Here is a 25,338-nt window from a genome sequence, read left to right on the forward strand (position 1 = left end):
TACGCTGTGAGACAGGACGTTGGGGCACTGGCGAGGAGTCTCATCGGCTTTGCACCTTATGCCCTCGTCAAGTGCGAGAGAGTGAGTACCACACACTACTTGAGTGCTCGTCGTTTGACCACATTAGGGCCTATTTTCCCCATATATTCAGCCATGAGCTTTCCCTACATACCTTCCTCTCCCAACCACGATGTGAACTCTCTATTGCGACGCTCATTTCAACCATTTTTGAGCATTGAGAGTCACTTATGACCTCCCCTCACACCACGTGACATGTTCATTTGGTCCCATAGGTCATATTTGACCTCTGAGGACGATAATAGAACTCTCTGTCTGTGTGTGTGTGTGTGTGTGTGTGTGTGTGTGCGCGCGCGCGCGTGCTCGGTTGTGTGGAAGCACCCTATTTGGGGTTGTTGCCATTGAAGCTACCCTCTTTGGCCCTCGGTTGTGTGTGTGTGTGTTGAGAGAGAGAGAGAGAGAGAGATGGTATCATGCACTCTTGCCAAGGCCGCCTCATCTAGAATATATTGTTTTCTTTTGTGTCAAGGTGCATGACAACCTTAGCAGTAGCAACATCATAGTGTGAAACAGATGACAGTGGTGCAATAGGCGTCTGATTCAGTAGTTAAGAGATTTAACAACATGACAAATTTCCTTGCCATGAGGCAATGGGCATAAGATTCTGGATTGAGAAGGTTGAGGATGACTGCAATGCAACCAGCTGCAACACGTCGATCAATTTATGATCGGTTTCGCTACCGAACAGGCATTGCATGCTATATGTGGAGGATACGGATTTCATCCTAGATGTCGTTCAGATGTGGAAAATATCAAGTAAGCTATTGAGTTAACATGAAAGCTCAAGCAAGAGGATGATGTGGCGATTAAGAGATCTACATTTGTGCAAGCAATGGGGCGGCAACGGGTGGAATCTCTCTCTCTCTCTCTCTCTCTCTCTCTCTCTCTCTCTCTCTCTCTCTCTCTCTCTCTCTCTCTCTCTCTCTCTCTCTCTCTCTCTCTCTATGTAGTGCGATGCCAGACTCCAGAGATGGCGTTGTCTCACTTTGTCTCTGTGTCCCCGCCGCAAGCTAATACATGAGGAGGGCTTTGAGGCGCTCTATCTCTTGCTTTCATAAATAGGGATGACTCTCTCTCTCTCTCTCTCTCTCTCTCTCTCTCTCTCTCTCTCTCTCTCTCTCTCTCTCTAGTACTATCGGAGGTGACGGCTGCCCCCTCCTTCAAATGCTTGTCCTTCCAATGCTCTTCAAGATGGCCCCGCAGCAAGAGTACACGCCCGCCTTCTTGGAGTTGGAGCCACCTCTGCATGTCTCGCTATGTAGCCGTGAGCACGCCTTGAAGCCTACCGGACAGCGAAAATGCCTACACATGTCTCTGAGGCTCTGACGCTGAGTACTGTGCAGCGCGCTTGTGATGTCACTGGGCCACGTACCACACTGACCGGAGCAAAGAGTTTGCGCCACGTGGAAGGGAGGGAGGATCGGAATCCCTCCTCCCATTATACATAGTATAAATACTATAGTTCACAGACTTTGCAAAGTTCACATATAGTTTACATGCAAGTTCACAACTAGTTCACATTTGTCCGAGTTTACATCTAGTTTACATCGAGTTCACATCTGGGATCAACGGTTGTGATCTTTGTCGACAAGTGACACCGATTATCAACCGTAGATCCCCTCTCAAAATTGAGGGGGTCAATTAGAGACGAGCCCCCCCCCCCCCCCCCCCCCCCCCCCCCCCCCCCCCCCCCCTTTGTCGCCATTCTCAAATCTACACACATCCCATTTCCTTAAGTAATAGCAACTTTGGATCACAACTCTAAATAAACCTTTGTTTTGGCCTTGAAACTTAGGTCCAATGAAATGCTCATCCGAATTTCAATCAGCAGTAGAGTACAATTCGGGATATCTGAGCATGCTTTGGACGAGGATTAAGCTTTTGCAAGATAAACATGAGCAAAGAAATCTATAATCTATAATCAATCCATTCTCTCCACCTCCAGATCTGCACACATCCCACTTACTTTTCATTTCCTTTGCAAGGAAAGAATCTGGCAAGATTCCTACTAAAGAAACATATTAGATGTAAAGGAGATTGATCCGGTCAGTGTCCCCTGGATAGAGAGAGAGAGAGAGACTCAGAGCCCCCATAGCTCTGTAGTCTAGAGTCCCACTGTTCGTGTAAAATGCGTCTCTCTCTTTATATCATGCCATTTTTGCCAATTCAGAGCAAGAGGAAAAGGAGAAATTCTGTCCCGAAATAGAGAAAAATAATGCAAAAACCCAAAAAATAACATAATTTTCTAAAATTTCCTCTTGGAAAATTCAACAAAAGGAATTTTGTATGCTTGAAGAAATGATTGGTTTGGATTGTGTGAGACGGTAAATGAGTCGTGCATGTGTTGTAAGTGAGTCTGCGTGGTCCACTATGGGACTGTGAGTGTGAAAGAGCCCGATTGGGCCATTGACATGCATAAACACTAGACAGTGGCAGTGGGCACTATTTTGAACCATCATCGCCAACATCCTTTCCACAGTGCACATGCATTGAGCAATGAGCATTGCCCCCGCTGTAGACTAGCTCCAATCTAGCCTAGGCCTACTTAGCAACTCCAAGGCAAGCGGGCGAGCCACGAGCATATGTTAGAGAGAGAGAGAGAGAGAGAGAGAGAGAGAGAGAGAGAGAGAGAGAGAGAGAGAGAGAGAGAGAGAGAGAGATTATGGAATGAAATGATATGATAAATTAATGTCTTCAAAAAGGCCGAAGTGACCTATGAGACCAAACAAGTTACAAAGTGATGAATTCGATAAAATGTCCAAGTACAAAAAAAAAAAGTATGAAGAATCTATACTGTCTATACAGCCGGGAGGGATTCTAGCCCCCTCCCTCAGACACGTATCCTCATTTTCTCCATCCATCGATGAGTGACCCCTGCAACCCAACGTCACAGGCATGGGCACAGAGAGAGAGAGAGAGAGAGAGAGAGAGAGAGAGAGAGAGAGAGAGAGAGAGAGAGAGAGAGAGAGAGAGAGAGAGAGAGAGAGAGAGAGAGAGAGAGAGAGAGAGAGAGAGACTCTTTGAGCCTTTGCTCTTGGTGAGCGTTGCATATTTTTGTGGGTGGGTGGGTCTTTCCATAACCAAGGAGATGGCGACCCAAAACCCATTTGCATCAGTAGGTCGAGAATGATGAGCTTGCCATCCTCATCGCACGTGTTGGAGCTGCTTCTGCTCAAAAAGAGGTTAAAAACCTCCTTCCTCACAGCAAGGGCGGCAGCAAGCTGCCACCCTTGCAAGCGTCCCACCAAGCCATCTCCTCCTACTCAAACTCTGAGGGAGGCGCTGGCTCATGGTGGTACGGGACAAGGTTGTGATCGTGGAGGAGATTGGGGTAAGTTTGGGAACCGTTACAAGGGTTCAAAAGTTGGTTACAACATGCCTGGATGGGAAAATGGGGTGATCGCAGTGACTATAATGACTAGAATCATCAAAATGGTGGTTAGTACAAAGGTGGAAAAGATGGCTATGATGGTGGTAATGCGGTGCAAAATGGTGAATTCTCAATATTGTGAGATGATGGGGAAAGTAGGTTTTCAGAAGAGCAAGGTGGCGGTGGTGGTCATGGAAGAGGAACAGGATGGAAGACGTACTTATAACTAGAGGAGTGCGCAGGATGTGGAAGTGAGGTCAAGCGAGATGGTCCTGGTAAACTAGGGTGTAGAGCTGGAGCGGAATGTAGTTGAAGAGGTTGGAGTTATCTTGGTTTCGTGAACACAGAGCAACACCAAGAAAGTATAAGCAATAATCACCACACAAGAAAACATGAAGGGGAAGAGAATAAGTCATTCATTTGTGAGCTCAACAAGTCCTTGATGAGATTCATGTTCACAAGATCAGGAAGCTTTTGGCTATTTTTAGCAGATGCAAAGAGAGGACATGTCTCCAAATGCAATCATACAACTACACCTTGAAGGTATGTGGCAACACACAAACTGCTAATATGAAGACATATTTAGATATTTTGGGAATTATTCAAGTCCCAAATTTTAAAATGAGACTTAAAATTAGAGTAGTTTGTTTAAGTTTAACCTTATGATTGTATTTGGAGACCCTTTGTGCGATATAGAAATGAGGCACTTAGCACATGAATAGGGGGCTCAAAGTGACTTTTGCATGTCACTTTTGTTGTTGTGTGGGATATCAAAAAGAGGATTGAAGTTAACTTTGAGCCTCACATGCCACACTTAAACTAGAAAGTGGACACACTCAAACCTAGCTCAAGGCACTAGCACATGGATGTGCAACTCAAACATAAGTTAAGGTTTTACTTGTTGTTATGAAGGATACTGAGGTGAGGGTCTAGCCTAACTGCCTCACAATCCTTAACTAAACTAGCAAGTGGGTATGAGGCCCAAACTTAGTTCAAGGCACACATGCTAGTTCTGATTAGTGCCACTTGAAAGGGGCACAATGAGGCACTAGCACATGTATGCGTCTCAGATTCAAGTTTGTTCCTCACTTTGTTGGTGGTGCTACTTAGTATGCCTCTCATGAACTAGCAAATGAGCATGAGTCTCATACATACTTCTAGATGCATAAGCAATTTTTGATTGGTGCCATATAGAAATAAGACAATGTCACATGGATGGGAAGCTCAAGTTTACATTCAATCATTACTTGTTAATTCTACTTAGGAGACTAAGTTGAAGATAGGACATAATCTTGAAACACACTTACCTTATGCATGCAAGTCATTATTAGTGACTAGAGCCTTAGATCATAAACTTAACCTTAACACATAGACATAGCCTCAACACAAAGCCATATTGTTGTGTTTGCGTAAATACAATGCCAATTCTAGAAGCATGGTTTAACTTTGTTGATATGGAAGATTTACCACTTTATGAACAATACTTCCATCATACATTGCGCTAATTAAAACAATATAATTCCAAAAAATTCAAGACATTTAAAAAAAAAGGCCACTAGAGTCGAAAGCATCATCAGGGATTATAGTGTTAAGAAACACTGGGATAACAAATAGGCAACAAAAATGGACTTATTCACAAGCCTTCACTAAAGAAACTTTCATATTGAGGGGATCTCAAATGAGGATGACGTTCAAAAACATTAAGATCGCAAATGAATAAAAACAATATATTAACAAGTACTCTTATTCATTTAGGCAATTCATATTTAGTACAACAAGAGAAAAATGTGATCTTGGCACCCATATCAAGGGGCTAACCCTAGACATAAGTATCCTTAAACATTGTGCTTCTTCTTGTACATACTCTATTCCTCTATTGCAATTGGCTTCATTTACTAGAGTATTGCAAGCATATCCTTGCTTATATTTGCATATATCCATCCAAATAGCCATGTAACTATAGTTCCCTTGAGAAAGTAAAATTATAATTCCCCTCCCTTGCATTTGCATATATCCATCCAAATATCCATGTAATTATTGTTCCCCTCAAAAAGTGAAATTATTGTTTTTCTCACAAATTTTTTTAGCTCTTCCCTTAATTGATTACATATTTTTTGAGAAATCAAGTATGCCCATGCACATTCTACATTATGTGAGGGTAGAGTACATCTCTTTACTCACAAAGATAGGAACTCTCTCTTATGGAGAGAACGAGCATGCTTTCTATTCCAATTGAATAATTTGTAAATGTAGGCTACTTCCATGGAGTATTTTCATGGGTCTGGTACCCTTTGATTACATTGAATATCTTAAACATTGATTTTTTTATAAAAAATCACTATCGAGAAGAATCAAAGGGAAGAGAGATACAGAGTACAAATCCAAAATAAACCACTATTTGTCATGCTCTAGATTGTGGAGGGCATCTCTTTAATAGAAAAGGTAGGGATTCTCTCTTATGAAGTGTGTAAGCATGCTTGACTTTTAAACTAAATAACACATTATAAATGATATTTCCATAAGACATTTTCATGGAGGTGATACCATTTGTTTATCTTTGATAGGTATAAGATTAGTACATATGCTAGAATTTTCTCTTGATAATGAGCAAAATCATGCTAGATTTTGGGAGAGGGTGATATGTATAATAGGATCTAATTTCATGAGATAGTTTCATGAGGTGGCCACTGTTTGTTTGTATTGATCACTTGAATAGTAACTAAACAATATAAAAGTTTCATGACTTAGTAGCATCAAATTCAACCATTACTTGACCAATCTGAATGAAAAGAGATTTGTGTCTTTCTATCCACGTAGAGAAATTAGGAATACAATGACACCTAATACAACGCCCACACCCACACTTCGGTACTTCTCTAGTTAAGGAGCCTTAGTCATAATTCATTTTAATTTGTTTGGCCTCCTTGCATTTCAATTATAAATAATAGCTTTTGTACTTTAGTGTGGCCTTGAATTCCTTGAGAAAAAATTCCTTTTAGCATGCTTTAGGTATATTGATTCCAAAATTTCTCTGTCTAAGTGTTTGTGTTTAGTGCCAGTCAAACATCTCTCCTCAAACCAAACTATCTAAAAAGAAGTCTAAAGCTATAGGAAAAGACCCATTAATAAGAGGATGGAAAAATTAAGTCCCTTCAAAAAGAGAGAGCATCGTATATCACACTTGTCCACCCATGGAAAGCATTGCTTAACTTCACCGTACTTGTTGGCCCATAGATTGATATGAAGCAATAATATTAAGTTTGAAGTCTATAGAAATAGACACGTATAGAAACCCAAAAAGATTTCAGCTTTTAGCTAAGAAATCCAAGTATCTCAATGATATTTTTGAGCCTCACCTATATAGTATAGTGAAGGCTCGATGATAGGATGTAGTAGTAAAGGTATCGTGGTTGAAGAGAAAGCTCACAAGGTACAAAGTAGAAAAGGCGGATATCAACATTAAAGAACTTTTAAATAAATTAATAGAGCTTCAAATATGGTGTTTAGAATCACGACATATACTAAAATTTTGAAAAAAGAATAGAATTTGTAAAGATTAAAAACTCATAAAATGATGGGAACCATTCCACCAAGATACATGAACATTATCTTTAGATATGGTCAACACTTGGAACTTATTCAAGTGCAACTTTTGAAAGCATTAGTAATAGTCTTTTTATGTTCAACTTGTTGTAAGTGTTGGATATAGTTTTGTGAATTTCATTTTCACGTAAGGACCTTAAAGAAATGCAAAAATGTATGTGATAAGCTGGCATTACATGAATAAGATAGCTAAGGTTCACTTCTTTGAAACAAGGTTTGTTTTGCTCAGTCTACCTCTTCTAAAAGATATGTAACTTCTCCCTAAAAGATTTCAATTTTGGGCAAAAAAATGTATGTCTTTTTCTTGATATATTTGTAAAATCCAGATTGTCAAGGCTTGCTTTAATCTAAAAGCTGCAAAGAGAACCTCTCTAAAGCTAGAAATGAAGCTACTTAATGTATCCTACGGTCTTGATGATGCTCTTGAATGTAGCTACATGTGCTTACAAAATTAGCAATTAACCTTATCTTGTTTTCTATTTAGGTAGTTTATCTTCAAAAAATTAGCATCTATCTATAAGATATGATCAATTGTTAAGAGAAATCCCGAACATCACATGGAAAAAAACTCATTGAATTCATTTAAATATGGGCCATAATGTTGGAATGCTATACTAATGCAATTATTAAGTGCTTTTCATAAAATTGTACCAAGTACAATCATTGAATTCCTTCTCTCTATTTAAACTATAGCTTAGAAATAAAATACAAATGGGACTTATTATCGTCCTATTATTAAAGTAAAAATCCCAACTATTCTCTTTTCTCATCCTTCCAAACTATAGCTTTGTTTTAAGATAATAGAACCTGCAAATTTTTAGATATGGGCATATCCTTCTCATGACAAGAATATATACCTAACAAGGTTATTGAAGGATAAGCAACAAATAATCTCTCACAATTGGCTTTACTATGTTGAATAGGTAGAAGATCTTGTGTTTAAGACAAAGCTCCATGGTATTATAGATGTCTACACAATTGAAAATCTCTTCCAATATATCCAAGAATTTATACCTCGTGAGGCTCACTATAGATTTTTGGGGACTGGAGACAACAAATAGTCCTACAAAAGTGATCTTTAGGCTTTAAAATCCAGTCTCTAGGTCATGAGGCTCAAATTAAGTTCAAAACATCACAAACTAGAGACTCAAGAAGATGAACAAATAGAAAACTTTTTACAAGGGTCTTTAGCCGGAAATATGAACCTCATGAGAGAGGATTCTTGTGGATGGCTTCTAACTTGGAAGAGTCCTATTAGAATGGTCGTGATGCTTAGAAACTCAATCTCCAAGTCAACTCAAACATAATCTTGCACCCATGAGGTAAAGACTCAATTCAGGCCTTCTGAGACAGAGACTCTTGCAGATGGTTTCTCGTTGGAAAGAGTTCTATTATAGTGTTCATGAGGCTTGAAAAATGAGAATCTAGGTCATGAGGCTCAAACTTAAGTTTGATTCTAAAAGATAGAGACTGAATGATCAACTAGAAAGAATTTTCAAGAGCCTTTGTCTCAAGAAAGTCACAAGCTTGATACTTTTCAGCTAGAAAGAGTCCTCTAAGAATTTCTAGCTACTGATGAGGCTTGAAAATTGAGTCTGTAGGTCACGAGGTTCGAGGCTCATGAGCTAGAGATTCTAGGAGAAGAGATTGTAACTTATGTGGCTTCAAGTACATGAGCTAGATACTTTTTGCTTATGACACTTCAAACTTTTGATGTTCTAGCTTATGAGTATCAAGATTAAGTTTGACCCTCATGAGCTAGAGACTGTAGGAGTAGATATTGTAGCGTATGAGATTTGAGTGAGACTTCAAGCTTGAGAGCTTTTCAAGAGTCTTTGTCTCAAGAGGCTCTCAAGATCAAGCTCAAGCCTCATGAGCTAGAGACTTTTGCAAGCGATTTCTAGCTAGAAAGAATCTTGGTATGATCTCTAGATCATGAGACATGAAAATTGATTCTCCAAGTCATGAGGCTCGAGTTTAAGTAGCGAATCATGAGCTAAAGACTTTGAGAGCACAAATTTTAGCTTATAAGCTAAAGACTTCTACCATATGAGGCTTCAAGCTTATGAGCTTGAGATATCTAGCTTATGATACTTCAAGTTGATGAGGCTTGAGACTCATCAGCCAAAGACTCTAGGAGTAGAGAATGTAGCTTGTGAGGCTTCAACCTTATGAGTATTTCAAGAGTCTTTGTTGCAAGAGACTCTCAAGCTTACACTCAAGCCTAATGAGGTAAATAATTTTACAAATGGTTTCTAGCTAAAAGAATCCTCCTAGAATCTATGGCTCATGAGTCCTGAAAATCTAAAAGTCTAGGCTCTAGGTCAAGAGGCTCAAAAGCTACATAAGCCAAAGACTCTAGGAGTAGAGATTGTATCTTATGAGACTTTAAGATTAAGAGTTTTCCAAGATTTATTGTCTCAAGAGGCTCTCAAGCTTAAGATTGAGGCTCATTAAATAGAGAATTTTGAAAATAATTTCTAGCTCAAAAGAATCCTCATGGCCTACAAAATCAATTTTCTATGAAAAATGTTTTTAGGTGTGACAGACCATTTTTCACATTGATAAATTTTTCTAGGTGTGAAAGAGGCCTTTTTTCTCACTCAAGTTTAATTTTTTTCTCATTGAGTAGTCAAAATTCCATGACTACTCTTTTCTTTTTCAATGGGAACAAAATAAACTCTAAAAAATTGAATGCGTGGAGATTGTTTCCACTTTGGAGTGAGAAAACAACTTAAACTTATAGTGATCTCTAGCTCATAAGGCTTGAAAATGGAGTCTCTAGGTCATAGAGGCTCGAACTTAAGTTTGAGCCTCATAAGGTAGAGGTTCAAAGAAGAGATTGTCACATATGAGGCTTAAGTTTTTGAGTTTTTCAATAGTCTTTGTCTAAAACCTATAGTGATCTCCAAGTCATATTGCTTGAAATCTGAGTCTCTAGATCATAGAGGCTTGAACTTAAGTTCGAGGCTCATGAGCTACTATATGTGAGATTGTCAATTATAAGGCTTTAAGCATGTGAGTTTTTCAACAATCTTGCTCTAAAACTTGTAGTGATCTCTAGCTCATAAGGCTTGAAGATTGAGTCTCTAGGTCATAGAGGCTCGAACTTTAGTTTGATCCACATGAGCTAGATATTCAAAGAAGAGAATGTCACTTATGAGGCTTTAATCTTGTGAGTTTTTCGGTTGTCTTTGTCTAGAACTTGTAGTGATCTCCAACTCATAAGGCTTGAAAATTAAGTCTTTAGGTCATAGAGGCTTGAACTTACATTCCAGCCTAATGAGCTAGATGTGAGATTTTCACTTATGAGGTTTTAAGCTTGTGAGTTTTTCAACAATCTTTGTCTAAAACTTATAATGGAATCTAGCTCATAAAACTAAAAATTGAGTTTCTAATTCATAGAGGCTATAACTTCGGTTCGAGACTCATTAGCTAGAGAGTTTTGGAAACGATTTCTAGCTAAAAAGAATCCTCATGACCTAGAGACTTAATTTTCTATGAAAAATGTTTCTAAGTGTGAAAGACCCTTTTTCTGATTGAGAAACATATTCTACGTGTGAAAGAGGCGTTTTTTTCTCACTCAAGAATAATTGTTTTTCTCATCGATGAGTCAGGACAACCATGATTTCTCTTTTTTTTCATAAAGAACACAAAATAAACTCTACGTAATTGGACGCACGGAGATTATTTGCAACGTGGAGTGAGAAAACATCTAAAACATGTAGTGATATGTAGCTCATAAGGTTTGAAAATTGAGTATCTAGGTCACAGAGGCTCAAACTTAATTTTGAGCCTCATGAGCTAGATATTCAAAGAAGAGATTGTCACTTATGAGGTTTGTGCATTTTTCAACAGTCTTTGTCTAAAACTTGTAGTGACGTCTCCAACTCATAAGGCTTGAAAATTAAGTCTCTAGGTCATAGAGGCTTGAATTTAAGTTAGAGCCTCATGAGGTAGATGTGAGATTGTCAATTACAAGGCTTTAAGCTTATGAGTTTTTCAACAACCTTCCTCTAAAACTTGCAGTAATCTCTAGCTCATAAGGCTTAAAAATTGGGTCTCTAGGTCATAGAGGCTCGAACTTAGGTTCGAGTCTCATGAGCTAGATGTTCAAAGAAGAGATTTCCAGTTATAAGGCTTTAAGCTTGTGATTTTTTCACGATCTTAATCTTAAGCTCAAGCCTCATGAGCTATAGACGTTTACAAATGCTTTCAATCTAGCTAGAAAGAATCTTACTACAATGTCTAGCTCACATGAGGCTTGAAATTTGAATTTCTAGGTCATTAGGCTCGAACTTAAGTTCGAGCCTCATAAGCTAGAGACTCTAGGAGCAAAGATTGTAACTTATGAGGTTTCAAGCCTCTCATAATCTTGAGACACATGCAGAGAGAGAGAGAGATCTTGAAGTGATATGAGGAATCTTGCAACAAGATGTCTATATAAAATTTAGCAACAGCCTAGTTCTTGGTCACATCATGCTTTCTTGCATCTTTAGTTAACCATAATATATGACTAGGACATGGACTAGCTTTTCTCTTAGCTAAGCTTTGCTAGGCTCTTTGAGCAAGTGTAACTAAAGAGCAGAAAAATAGAGCGCGGCATCTTGAGTAAAGAGAGAGGCAAGGGCAAATACCTTTGTAGGACATACTTTGTAGGACATGGTGATTTTGGATGACAGTTGCAAAGGAGGTGTTTGTGGGAGATCCATGGGCCTTTCGAGCAGTGTGAGGATTGTTTGTTCAAAACTTCATATATTGGGTGCGCAGACCACGGGGTTGGCCTTGGCGAGGGCAACACCATCCAGGGCCTTCTGGGCCTTGAAGTTGACGGGGCATGCAGGCGTGCTGGTCCAAGAAGCCATGGAGGGAGAAAAAGATGCTATCACAACGGCAACAGAAGCCTCTAAGACGGCAGCTTCATCCTTGCCTTTTGATCATCTTGATCTTGTAGGATTTGAGCCTCCGTGGTAGGTCGAGGCGCATCTACATGATTTCAATATTCCTACAAGGTGAGAGCGCAATTGATTCGGCCCATCCACGTGAGCTACCACGTCGTCCACGTCATTTCTTGGTGAGCAACCAGCTACCTGCAGATATTTGTGCAAGGCTCACAAACAACTAGAACGCTACGACATGGGAGACGAAGCCAGTTGCATTCATGACAGGTGTCGTTCATGGCAGAAGAAGCAACATACAGGCAAGGAAATCTTCGATTCCTACTGTAGTTCATGAGTGAGGCAAGTTGACCTTCAGTTCTTGCTACGATTCATGATTTCGTTTGTGCCACCACAACTCATGGAAGAGGTGACGTTTGACAGCATGCGAGGTGCAACAGGCCATGGCTTGAGCTAAAGGCGCAGAATGTTGCCAAGCTTTTGTTGTCTTCTCAGTCGTTTGTCGCCGTCAATTTTGAATTTCAAAATTAACATCTTTTTGTAATTTGTTGACAACGGTTTCTAAATAACACTGATTTCAAATTTGACGGACGTTAGTTTTGAATTTTAAAACTGACGTTGATGTTAAGGGCATGTTCAAACGAGCTCTGCGGAAGCTTTCCCTCATGTAACGTCCCACCACACTCTATGTTCACAAGATAGGTTAGCAAACATTAAGCTTAGAAACCAATTGGAATCGGAGAAGTGATTGAGGCTTTACCTCACAGTCAACTACGGTGTTCATGTACGGTGTTGGCAACTCAAGTTGCAAAGAGCCCGATACTGCATCTTTACCGAGGGGAGGGGAGGGTGTCGCCTAGCTCTTGGTGGGTCAAAAAATGTGTGCTTGCATGCCAACATGGATCTATAAGATCTTCCGCCATCTCATCTAAACTTGTGCTAAGTTTGATGAGGTTTCTAATGTTTTTGTTAGCTTTGATGGAAATAATTCATGAAAAATGTGAATACTTGTGTAGTTCCTAGCTCTAGGTGAGGCTCGAACTACGAACGAAAGTGCGACGCGAGAGAGAGTGCGAGAAGAAGATCACGACGATATGGTGAACTCGCTCTACTGTAATGTGTAGAGCATAGTGAGTTCTTATTAGGTTTTTACAAAAGAATACGTGTACATATCTGGCAGCCCGCCCACTTACCTGGGCGACCACATTGGGCTTTATACCCCAACAACCTCCCACTTAAAGTCCAATTTGGTACTTTAAGTGTAAGAGAAGCTACTATACAAGCTAATGTACACGAGATGTAGAGAAGTGATGTACTACCCTATCTGCTTGAGAAAATGCACAAAGCTCTCTGAGGGAAGTCCTTTTGTAAGTAGATCAGCAGGATTTTCTGTGGTGTGAACTTTGACAAGCTGAAGTTGCTTATCCTCGAGCATTTCCTTGATGAAATGATACTTCACATCCACATGCTTTGTCTTTGAGTGATAAACTGGATTGCGAGCCAATTGTATAGCACTTTGACTATCACAATATAACACAGGCATCTCTTCTTTGATTCCCAAATCTGTTACTAGTCGATTAAGCCAAATTGATTCTTTGCATGCCTCTGATGCTGCAACATATTCAGCCTTTGTAGTAGATTGAGTAACACAATCTTGTAATCTAGAACGCCATGATACTGCTCCACCAGCCAATGTAAAGACATACCCTGACGTAGACCTTCGGTTGTCTAAGTCACCTGCATAATCTGAGTCTGTAAAACCCTTTACACTTAGCTCCTGACTCCCATAGCATATACGCATACTCTTTGTAGCTTTCAAGTATCTCAATATTCCTTTCACTGCCTCCCAATGTTTCTTGCCTGGGTTTGACATGTATCGACTTACTACTCCCACTGCAAATGCAATGTCTGGGCGAGTAGCAATCATTGCATACATCAAACTACCCACTGCAGACGCATATGGAATCTTATCCATTTTAGCCTGTTCTTCCTCAGACACAGGACAATCTTGTTTGCTAAGTTTCACATATGGTGGCAATGGAACACTCAGTGCCTTTCCCTTCTCCATATTGAAACGTTACAAAACCTTGTCAATATACTATGTTTGAGATAACCAAATCAACTTCCTTGATCTGTCTCTATCAATGCGCATACCAAGTATATGATTTGCCTCACCCATGTCTTTCATCTCAAACGATTTTGCCATCTTGACTTCAAAGCTGAAATTTCGTCCAAGTGCTTGCCAGCAATCAACATGTCATCCACATACAAAATAAGGATCAGCCAACTGCCATCCTTAGCCTTCTTTGTATATAGACACTGATCGAACTCACTATGTTTGTAGCCTTGAGAAAGCATAAAGTTGTGGAATTTATGGTACCATGCCCTCGGTGATTTTTTTAACCCATAAAGACTCTTTAACAACTGGCATACCCAATCTTCCTTGCCTTTCTCAACAAACCCTTCTGGCTGCTGCATGTAAATTTCCACATCTAAATCACCATTCAAGAACGCTGTCTTGACATCCATTTGGTGCAACACCAAATCTAATATGGCAACCAATGCAAGAAAGCATCTCAATGTAGTCATCTTGACCACCGGAGAGAAGACTTCATCAAAGTCAATGCCTTGTTCTTGCTTAAATCCCTTGGCAACAAGCCTTGCTTTGTACTTTGGCTGACTATCATGAGCGGTGATCTTATACCTGTAAACCCATTTACAAGGTAGAGCCTTTTTGCCTCGTGGTAATTTAACTAGCTTCCATGTCTGGTTTTTATGCAGAGTTGTCATCTCTGACTGCATGGCCAATTGCCAATTCCCAGAGTCCTTCATTTGCACTGCTTCCTTGTAACATGAAGGCTCATTGCAATCAGTCAACATGACATAATTCATAGATGGAACAAACCTATCACGAGGTCGCGTGACACATCCAGATCTACGCACAATAGGTGGCTCAGGCTCAGCCACAACCTGTGGTTCCACTCTATCCTGTCCTTGCTCCTCTTGAGCCCTGACATTTTGTCTTGCACGTGCAGGTCCATCTTCTTGGAAGACAACTCTTCTAATCTCCTCAACCCTCTCTGGTTTAGAATGATATTTGGATTCATTAAAGTGAACATCATTGCTGCGGAAAACCTTTCTGGATTCGGGATCCCAAAGTCTGTACCCCATCTCACCAGAATTACAATAGCCTAGAAAGATGCACTTTCTACTCTTTGGCTCAAGTTTGTTCCTAAATTCCTTTGGGACGTGAGTATATGCCTCACAGCCAAAGACTCTGAGATGCTTGTATGAGGGCATTTTGCCTGACCATACCATCTCTGGCACTGAATCCTTCTGCAAAACCTTGCTAGGAGATCTATTTACAAGATGAACAGCTGTTGATACAGCTTCAGCCCAAAACCCATTTGGCAGCTGTGCATTAGACAACATACTTCTGACCTTCTCTTGTATGGTCCTATTCATCCTCTCAGCAACACCATTTTGAGGAGGATTGTAAGGAGCAGTAAGTTCACGTTTTATACCTTTTGACTCACAAAAGTCCTGAAAGGCCTTTGAAACATACTCTCCACCATTGTCAGTGCGTAAGCATTTAAGCTTCTTGCCAATCTGATTCTCCACAAGTGTCACAAACGTTTTGAAAACACTAAACGCTTCATCCTTGTGCTTGAGAAAGTAAACCCATACTTTCCTCGAGTAATCATCTATAAATGTCATAAAGTAAGAAGCTCCCCCTAGAGATAGGTTAGGCATAGGTCCTCACAAATTACTATGAACAAGTGCCAACTGTGTATCTCTTCTACTGCTTCTATGCTTATGTGGCTGTTGTGTTTGCTTACCATACAGACAATGTTTACAGAATTCAAAATCATTAAATGAAAAGCCAGGAAAATAACCAGAACGAGACAAGATTTCCATTCCCTTCTTGGACATATGTCCTAACCGGCTATGCCACAAAGAAACGCTCGGCTGCTCGGTTACATTGATTACATTTTTAGAGACATTTGATACATAAATCATGTAAAGTCCTCAAGACTTTACTCCATGTGCTACTGTCATAGAACCCTTGGATATCTTCCACATGTTCTGTCCAAAAGTGGTGAAGTAGCCAGCATCATCAAGTAAACCTGTGCTGATCAAGCTCTTTGTAATTGCGAAACATGTCTCACATTCTTCAGCGTGAAAGAAGAGCCATTCTAAAACTTCAATTGAACATCTCCAACACCTAAGATCTCACATGTCTGCCCATTGCCTAGCCGAACATGATCTTTAGTGGTCAAATAATAAGTAAACCACTCCTTGTTTGGAGACACATGAAGTGATGCCCCTGAGTCTATAATTCAGTGACTCAGTGCATTTCCATGAGATGCTGTAAGAAGAGCTGAGTCCATTGTATTCTTCAAGAAGTAGATGTTTCCTGACACTAGACTGTCATCCTCTGCAACAGTGTTTGTCACATTTATTTCTTGAATCTTCATTGAGGACTTGTTCTTCTCACCATGGTCTTCAGCTTTCTCTTTGCCTTTTTCTGCTTTCCATTCTCTGCAGTCTCTTTTCATGTGACCCTTCTTGCCACAATGGTAGCATTCTATGTCACTCTTGCCTTTAGCACTGCGGGACTTGCTACAAGACTGATTCCTCTTTCCACCTTATTACTTTTCTTTGGTCCTTCCCCTAACAACTAAGGCTGTTCCTTTGCCTTTGTCCATTGTCTTTCTATTGGTTTCTTCAGTAAGCAGACTTCCTTCTACACCTGCTATGTTCAAACCATCTGGAGGTGCAGAATTACTCAAAGTTGTGCGAAAAGTGTCCCAACTTTCCGGCAATGTGATCAACAGGAACATAGCTCGAACAGGTTCATCAAACTTGACACCTTGAGCTAACAACTGACTGTAGATTGTGTTGAATTCATTCAGATGATTGGACATAGGTGTCCCTTCTTTCATCTTCAAATCAACAAGCTTCTTAAGCCAGTATACCTGTGAAGCTATACTCTGCTTCTCATAAAGATCACTCAGCTTTAACCATGCTTGATAAGCCGACATCTCGTCTGCTACATTGAAGTAAACGCTTTCTGCCAAAGTCAGCATAATGGTAGAAAGTGCCAATTCATCCATTTCGCTCCATTCATCTTCGTCCATATCTTCTGGTTTTATCCCTTTGAGCTTTATAGGTTTTATCTGCTTCTTTTGTACCAACACATGCCAAATCTGCTTCTTCCACAATGGGAAATTGGTTCCATCCAGCTTTTTGATATTGTAAAGAGCAGTGTCCTGTGATCCAGCCATAGCTACGCTTCACAGTGGTTTACTTTCCTGGGAAAAATTCGGCAGAGTTTCCCCAACAAACTGACCTCTGAACCAATATCAACCTGTCAAATGAACCAAAAAAGCTTCAGATTCTGCATAAATTTCGGCAGAGTCTCCTTTGTAAAATGGCTTTGGTGGACTGAAAAACAGACCAAAAACAGCTCAAAAACATTGTCTCTCTGACACTGTAAGCTGCGGGTAAACTTGTCTTTCACCTGTACTGTCTCTGACTGTCCTGTCACTGTCCTGTAAGCATAGACTGCGACAATGCCTCAACGGCAATAAAGCAAAGATGCAATCCCAACTGTCTAACTCACAATCAATACATCCTAGCTGCCTATCTAAGGGTGCTCGAGGGATCGCTCCAAGACCTGTATCACCGAAAGGATCTCAACATTCGAGAAGCCCCCAGCTTAATAAAACCTCACTCGACCCTCAACAAAGGCTGCAGTAAATCTGACAGTACATAGACGTCCCACAAAAGTCATACATCCACAAATTTCCCACTGTATGTTGTAACCGCTGCGGCGGTTGTTTGCTGCGTGACTCACAGCCAGCATGAAATCTACATCCCATGTGGAAGTACCTACAATGTTAGGATGAAATCTGGAATATCAAGCAGCAAACACAAGCTACCTGATGAACTAGTGGATGTCGCCTACAGTCTGTGTGTAGAAGCGCCCGTGTCGTATGTGACACGCCTCCAAGAATTGTGAGCCGTCCTTCGATGTGTAGACAGCCACAAATCAACACTCTGGGAGTGTTGATATCCTTAGCACCTGTAGTCGTAGGCCGAAAACCCCAAATTTGCAGAGTCGGATCTGCACCCGCCGAGACCACGTAGTCAAAAATGGCCTGCGCAGACCTTTGTCGAAGCCGAACGGTGACCGAGATGACCTCAGAATGAAATTCTGAGCACACCAAGCCCTTTGGGCTTACCGACGAGATTTGGGGCTGTGTCTTTGCCTGTCGAATTTCACTCCAATCTGAGCTGGTGACTCTAGCCTCCTGCAGTGCTGCCCCGAGCCTCAATCTGAGCTCTGATACCAGTTGAAGGAGTACGAGCGGAAGTGCGACGCGAGAGAGAGTGCGAGAAGAAGAGCACGACGATATGGTGAACTCGCTCTACTGTAATGTGTAGAGCATAGTGAGTTATTATTAGGTTTTTACAAAAGAATATGTGTACATACCTGGCGGCCCGCCCACTTACCTGGGCGACCACATTGGGCTTTATACCCCAACAGTATCAACTAAATGGCTATGAGATGTTGTTAGTGAACAGAGTGATAAAAGAGCTTGACAAGGTTGCAATGCAAATCTGTGATTCTGAGTTTGAGTGGAATTCCCAGAGATGGCCCAAAAGTGGTCTGTTATGGAAACCCCAGTCTAAAGGCATATATCATGCAATCATACACGAGAATGATTGGTCTTGTCCCCCTCGACAAAATATGGAAGAGACAATGGCTAGAATAACGGTGGGAGAAAGGCATGGAGAATATTTGGAAACCAAAGTGGCCCAGTTTATGAAGTTTTTCTTATGGAAGGTGATGTGGAGTTCTCTATCGACGGGCGTAAAGATCCAAGAAAAAGGCATTGGGTTAGATAGATGCTTGGGGTGCAGGATAGCTAGTGAGGATCTCGCCCATCTATTCATGGAATGTCCGACTGGCAGGAAAAATTTGCAAGTGGGTCCAAAGGACATGGCAAATCAAATTAACTAACCTGATCGTTGGTGGCAAGAAGTTGGGAAGCCCTGCTCTGCTCATCTGCACTCAAACTTTCAGGTACGAAAAGCGAGGAACCGCCATGTGTTTGAAGGAGATCTTGATGTGGCAAGCTTCTCAAAGATTATACACGAAAGCAAAGTGGTGATCTATATGTAAGGATGCAAGCAAGACTCAAAAGACTTGTCTAGGGCCACCCAAGCGATAACTAAAGCCTAGAGATATAGTTCACCTACTCTTGTAAGCCGATGGTGATATGCCTCGAGGAGAGGCGGTAGACATCCAACTTGTAACCGTCAACTTGAGGTTGCTTTGTAATTTTATGTTGTGCTTAATTTTAAAAAAAAAGCTTGTAAGAGTACTCAATGAAAGAGAGTGAGTTGAATTACATTGAGCATAACATAAAAAAACACACAACACCTCCATGCCCATACCGAGCATTGGACCCTTAATCAAACACAAGGAGCTTAGTATTACAAGTTATCCAGTCTTTTATGGGGAAGCCCTTTTTTTTTCAAAACTCACAATTGTGAGTGTATTATATTAGAATTACCACAAAGATCTTTAAATTGAAGCCATGTCCATATCGAGCCGTGGCGTCTTCCAGATACCACAGACATACATGATACATCAACTTCTGAGATAATCATAGGGATACCATAACAAAGATTGGCTGCCTAGGGAGAAAACCTCGACATGAGCAAGAGCCCACCCACTCAAACGTGTAAGTCAGTCATTGCCGCCCAAATTGCCTAGTTCCACTCTTTAGAGATCTTCCATTTCCCAATGGTGACAATCGCTTCCCTGCTTTCTTAGATGATCTCCATGAAGCTAGTTGTTCCCAAGACGTTCTCAAAACTCGATTGTTCCTGGCCTTCCATACGTGCTTAAAGTAACATAATCTAACCATTTGCATAGAAATAAGCAACAATTCACTTTTCAGCACCTTCTCTCCCATGAAGAGATTAACCTATCTTCCAAGTCTTTTGAATCCATTTGTAAATCTTCCCTGCAAGGCCACAGATTGTCGGGCACTCCTTGAATAACTAAGGGAGGTCCTCACTAGCGGTTGTGCATTGTGAGCATCTATCTTGACCCCAATAACTCTAGCGAGAACCTTCACACCAATCGGTAAGGCTCCCTCAAGTACCTTCCATAAAAAAAACATTTATCCCATAAGGCCATTGTGGGCATCATATGTTCTTCACAATCAAAACTCATCTTGATTCCGACAAATGCTTACCCCACTGCTTGTTCAAAGGTGAAAATCAATCCTTCAAAACCATCGATGCTTACCCCACTGCTTGTTCAAAGGTGAAAACCAATCGGTCAAAACCATCGATGCTTACCCCACTACTCGTTCAAACGTGAAAACCAATCCGTCAAAACCATCAAGGTTTGCGGTTCAAGAAAATGTCTTCGCCATGCTTTCCACTCAAACTTGGACTCGCAAGGAAGAAAATAGAATATATCAAGCCCTTCCAAGGCTCTATTGACCAGCATACTTTTAGTCCCACTGAGGTAGAATTGAATAGACAAGTGTTCTGCCCCTTTCCATCTTATGCTACTAGTATCCCAAAACTGGTGTAGTTGACATAGTCCTTTGTTATTAATCTTTCTAGAAACTTTCCTACAAAATGGGTTTGGAAGGATGCTTTCCGTCTTAGATAGCCATGGGGATCAATGAGTTATTGAATTGTGAAAATATCTTGTCATCTCTCCCAATTCCAAGGCCTCTGTTGCTATGTTGCACTTTTGAATCCAAGCTGTGTGCGTTTTCCTACAATCGTAATTCCAACAATTGGTATCAAAGCAGGTTGCGTCCTCCCGGGCTTAGTCGTCGACAGCAGCTCCAACATATGCCTGCTTACTTTCTCCAATTTTAGTGACGCTTTGGTAAGCGTTCGTAGGTCAACAAAAATTTCAGGAGAGCTCGTAGAGTTGAGTTTGCTCATATTTCTGATTCGGGCTAATTTTGGCCTCCATTTCCAATACAGGCAGTACTGCCATGCTATTTTGTCATTTTGTGCAAAATTTTTGTCAGTGTTGTTTTTTGCATAACAGGTCCCTTACAGTCTTCGATGGTTTGTGCTATATAGCAGTGTTGTTCCCGCTTCGTTTCTCCTCTTTTCAGGCGGTTTTCACAGATGTGTTCAAGATGTTTGCTCCTAAGGACAGATTGGATGGGGACAATTACCCTTTGTGGGCTTACATGATGCAACATGTTCTTGTGTCAAAGGGCGTCTAGAATATTATGCAGGGCATTGATGTACGTCCTGGTTCTGAGGATGTAGGTGATATTGAGGATGTTGCAGGTCTTGCTACAAGGATTGCTGCTGTTAGAGTTGCTTTTCCTATGACAGAACAAGCTCGTTGTGATGTAAAGGATGTGCAGGCTCATGCGTTGATTGCGTTGTCTGTGAAGTGCACCATTAGTCCTCACATTTGTTCAATGAAATCTGCTAAACAGGCTTGGGATATTCTAGCAGGTCTTTATGCAAGCCGCAATGAGGCAAAAATTGCATTGCTGCGTAAAGAGCTGGAGATGATATGGACACTTTCCTTGCTGGTGTCAAGGATATCAATGAGCAACTCATTTCTGCAGGTGAAGTCATTTCAGGAAGTTCCCTTGTGCAGGTTGTTCTTGATGCCTTGCTAGATTCTTACCAAAATTTTGCTAATACTTGGAGACTCATGACCCAAGGAAATCATGAAGTTGTCAAGTTTGATGCGTTGTGCACATTGTTGTTGCAAGAGTCACTTTCCAGAAAGAACAGGACTAGACAGTGTGCAGTTGAACATGATTTTATTGCTGCTCAAAGAAAGGGTGGTAACAGCAATCCAGCCACTCCTTATGGTTCTTGTGCGAGTGGAAAATCACCTGTTCCTAATGCTTCTACTGGCAAAAATTCGTCTGGAAATTCTGGTGATAAGGGCAAAAAGAAGATGCGTTGTCATTATTGTAAATCTAATGATCATTTGATCAAGCAGTGTCCTAAGTTGAAGGCCAAAGAGGCTAAGAAGAAAGAGGGTGGTTCCACTGCAAATGTTGGTTCCACTACAAATGCATCCATTGTTGAGTCTTCTGTGAAAGGAGACTGTGATGCTGATGTTGATGCAAAATGGGCTTTTAGTGCAAAGTGCACTAACAATCATGTTGCCCATGATGCATGCATGTCAATTGTTGCAGATTCACATGTGTGGTATTTCAACAGTGGTGCTACAAAACACATTACCTCACATCGTGATGTATTCACCTCTCTCGAGTCTGCCCCTCATGGGAATTCAGTCACATGTGCCAACAATGCCTCTTATTCGGTTCAGGGAGTTGAAAAGATTGTGTTTACTGCTGCAAATGGTAGTCTTTCACACTTATTGATGCACTTTATGTACCTTGGATCAAGAAGAATCTTTTTTCTGTATCTACACTTGCTAGACTTGGTGTTGTAGTCAAATTTGTGGATGATAGATGCTTAGTACATGATCTCATTTTCGGTGATGAAATTGTTGCATCTGGCATTTTATGCCATGGGCTGTATAAGATCACTTGGTATGACAAGTGTGGGCAGAATTTTGAAAATGCAATTTGGGATTCAAAGGCTATTTCAGATGCAAAACTTTAGCATGCACGTTTTGGTCATGTGAAATTTGCTAGTTTGTTGCGTTTGCAAAAAATCTGATATGATTGCTTCTTTACCACCTCTTGAAGCACTTGTTAAACATGTTTGTGAAGGTTGTATTTTGGGTAAGATGCAGCATTCTAAGTTTCCAAAGAATGGTTCAGTTAGGACCACATGCAGGTTGCTGCTTGTGCATAGTGATGTTTGTGGGCCCATGCAAACTCCTTCCTTGAGAAATTACCTTTACTTTGTGACTTTCATTGATGATTACTCCAGGCATGCATGGGTATTTCCGCTTGAAGCAAAGTCCGAAGTTTTTATGTGCTTCAAACAATTTTTGGCTATGGCTAAAAATGTCTCGAAATGTACTATGGGCACCCTCCGTCTCGATCAAGGGGGGAGTATATGTCTCATGAATTAAATGCATTTCTGGCTAGTCGTGGAATAAAACACCACTGTACAGTGCCTTATATGCCTCAGCAAAATGGTGTTGCTGAGAGGGAAAACATGTCACTTACAAAAATGACACGATGTATGGTCAAAAGTCAAGCTTTGCCGCATTTTTTTTGGCTTGAGGCCATCATATGTGCCACTTATGTACTAAACAGGTGTCCTCTGAAAGCCTTGCAGTCTATTACTCCATATGAAGCATGGCATGATAGAAAACCTTTCATTGAGCACATGCGTGTTTTTGGTTGTTTGGCATATGCTATGGTGCCACAAACATAGTACAGAAAATTGGATGATAAGGCTGTCAAATGTATTTTTTTTGTTATAGTGCTGAAAGCAAAGGTTACAAATTCTATCGTCCACAAACAAAGCGTAACTTGGTCTCACTGGATGTTGTGTTTATGGAAGTTTCTATTCAGCCGTTGTTATCATGGACTAGAGACAATAATGTCAGCTCACAAGACATTTATGACACTTTGTTGTCTCTTTTTAGTGGTGTAAGTTTGAATGTAAATTCCAATGAGGCAAATGTACACCCTATGGGGGTTTTTGAAAATGCTTCAAATCATCCTATTACTGATGTAGATGTACATAATGTACTTGATGAGGAAAGGGTTGAAAATGAGCAGGCTAGAGGTATGCCTAAATGGTTGGTGCATACTTTGCATGACAGTAAATTGGATGCACCTTTGTCTAGTCGCACTCGTTCAAGCTCTCACGATGCATCTTAATCAAATTCTTATGCTTTGGCTGTGTCTAGCTTACAGATGTTGAGAAACCTCTATCTTTTGATGAAGCACAGAATTCAAAAAATTGGATGGCTGCCATGCAATCAGAATATGATGCACTTATAGAAAATGACACATGGAATTTATGTGTTTGCCTCTTGGAAAAAGGCCATTGGTACGAACTTGGTTTACAAGTTGAAACGCAAAGCGGATGGTGAGGTTGATCGCAATAAGGCTCGACTTGTTGCAAAAGGCTATGCGTAGCAGAAAGGCATAGATTATGAAGAAACTTTTGCTCCCACTTGTCGTATGACTACTGTGCATTTTCTATGTGCATTGGCAGCTCATTTTGGTTGGGATATACATCAGTCAGACATTGTTACTGCTTTCTCGAATGGTGACATATTTGAGGAAGTTTATGTAATGCAGCCTTGCAGTTTTGTCAAAAAAGGACAAGAAGATAAGGTGTGCAAATGTAACAAAGCTTTGTATGGGTTGAAGCAATCTCCTCGTGCTTGGTATGAGAAGGCTGACACTCATTTGGTCAAACGAGGCTTTCATAAAAGTCCAACAGAAAGCACATTGTATGTAAAGCATGAGGGCGATGTACTTCTCATTGTGGTTTTTTTATGTAGATGATTTGCTGATCAGTGGACCAAATGAGAGACATATTGTTGAATTTAAGGCTGATTTGAATGATACATTCAAGATAAAATATTTGGGACTGTTGCATCATTACTTGGGTATACAATTTAAGCAGTATGATGGTGGTATTGTCTTGTGTCAGTAAAGTTACATAGAAACATTGCTATGTAAGTTTGGACTTGAGGATTGCAAATCTATTGCCACTCACATGGAAACAGATTTAAAATTGAGTCTTCATGATGTTGGCGATCCTGCAGATGGCACTCTATGCCAAACTGTTGTTGGATACCTCATTTATGTATGCAACACGAGGCCGAATATTCAGTTTGCAGTCTCACAGGTTACCAGATTTATGTATAGCCCAGGGTCTAAGCATTGGCAGGCTTTCAAGAGGATTCTCGACTACTTGAGTGGCACTTTACATCTTGGCTTGTTTTATCCCAAGGGGGGATTGTCGCCAGACTTATATGCTTTTTCGGACTCAAATTGGGCTGGTTGTTTTGACACGTGAGTGTCCACAAGTGGTTTTTGTTTCATGCTTGGCAGTTCATGTATATCATGGTTGAGCAAGAAGCAACCTACTGTGGCCACTTTGATTTGTGAGACTGAGTATAGGGCAGTCTTCACAGCTACGGTTGAGTGTGTATGGCTCAGATGCCTTATGACTGATTTGGGTGTTGGACATGACAATGCCAACACTATCTACACTGACAGTCAAAGCGCATTGGCAGTTGTAAGGAACCCAATTTTTCATGTTTGCGCAAAGCACATTGAAGTGCATTACCACTATTTCAAGGAGAGGCTCTCAGTTAGCAGAGATCAGCTAGGCTTATTTGCGAACATAAGACAACCTTGCAGATCTTTAAACAAAGGCATTGTCTCGTGAGAAGTTTGAAGCTTTCCGTAAAGCTTT

General features: G+C 40.7%; 1 protein-coding gene across 1 annotated transcript; it reads left to right on the top strand.

The window, feature by feature from the left end:
• The first annotated feature begins 3,204 nt into the window (after positions 1-3,204).
• Positions 3,205-3,678, top strand: LOC147425917 (uncharacterized). The gene has a single exon (XM_086497924.1). The coding sequence runs from the start codon at positions 3,205-3,207 to the stop codon at positions 3,676-3,678; it is 474 nt and encodes a 157-aa protein (XP_086354050.1).
• Positions 3,679-25,338: the final 21,660 nt, after the last annotated feature.

Source organism: Adiantum capillus-veneris, chromosome 24, assembly GCF_014529385.1.
Source record: "Adiantum capillus-veneris isolate H3 chromosome 24, ASM1452938v2, whole genome shotgun sequence".
Taxonomy (NCBI): domain Eukaryota; kingdom Viridiplantae; phylum Streptophyta; class Polypodiopsida; order Polypodiales; family Pteridaceae; genus Adiantum; species Adiantum capillus-veneris.

Excerpts from the sequence above, each read along its gene's own strand:
- LOC147425917 (XM_086497924.1), top strand. The coding sequence starts at position 3,205 with ATGATGAGCTTGCCATCCTCATCGCACGTGTTGGAGCTGCTTCTGCTC.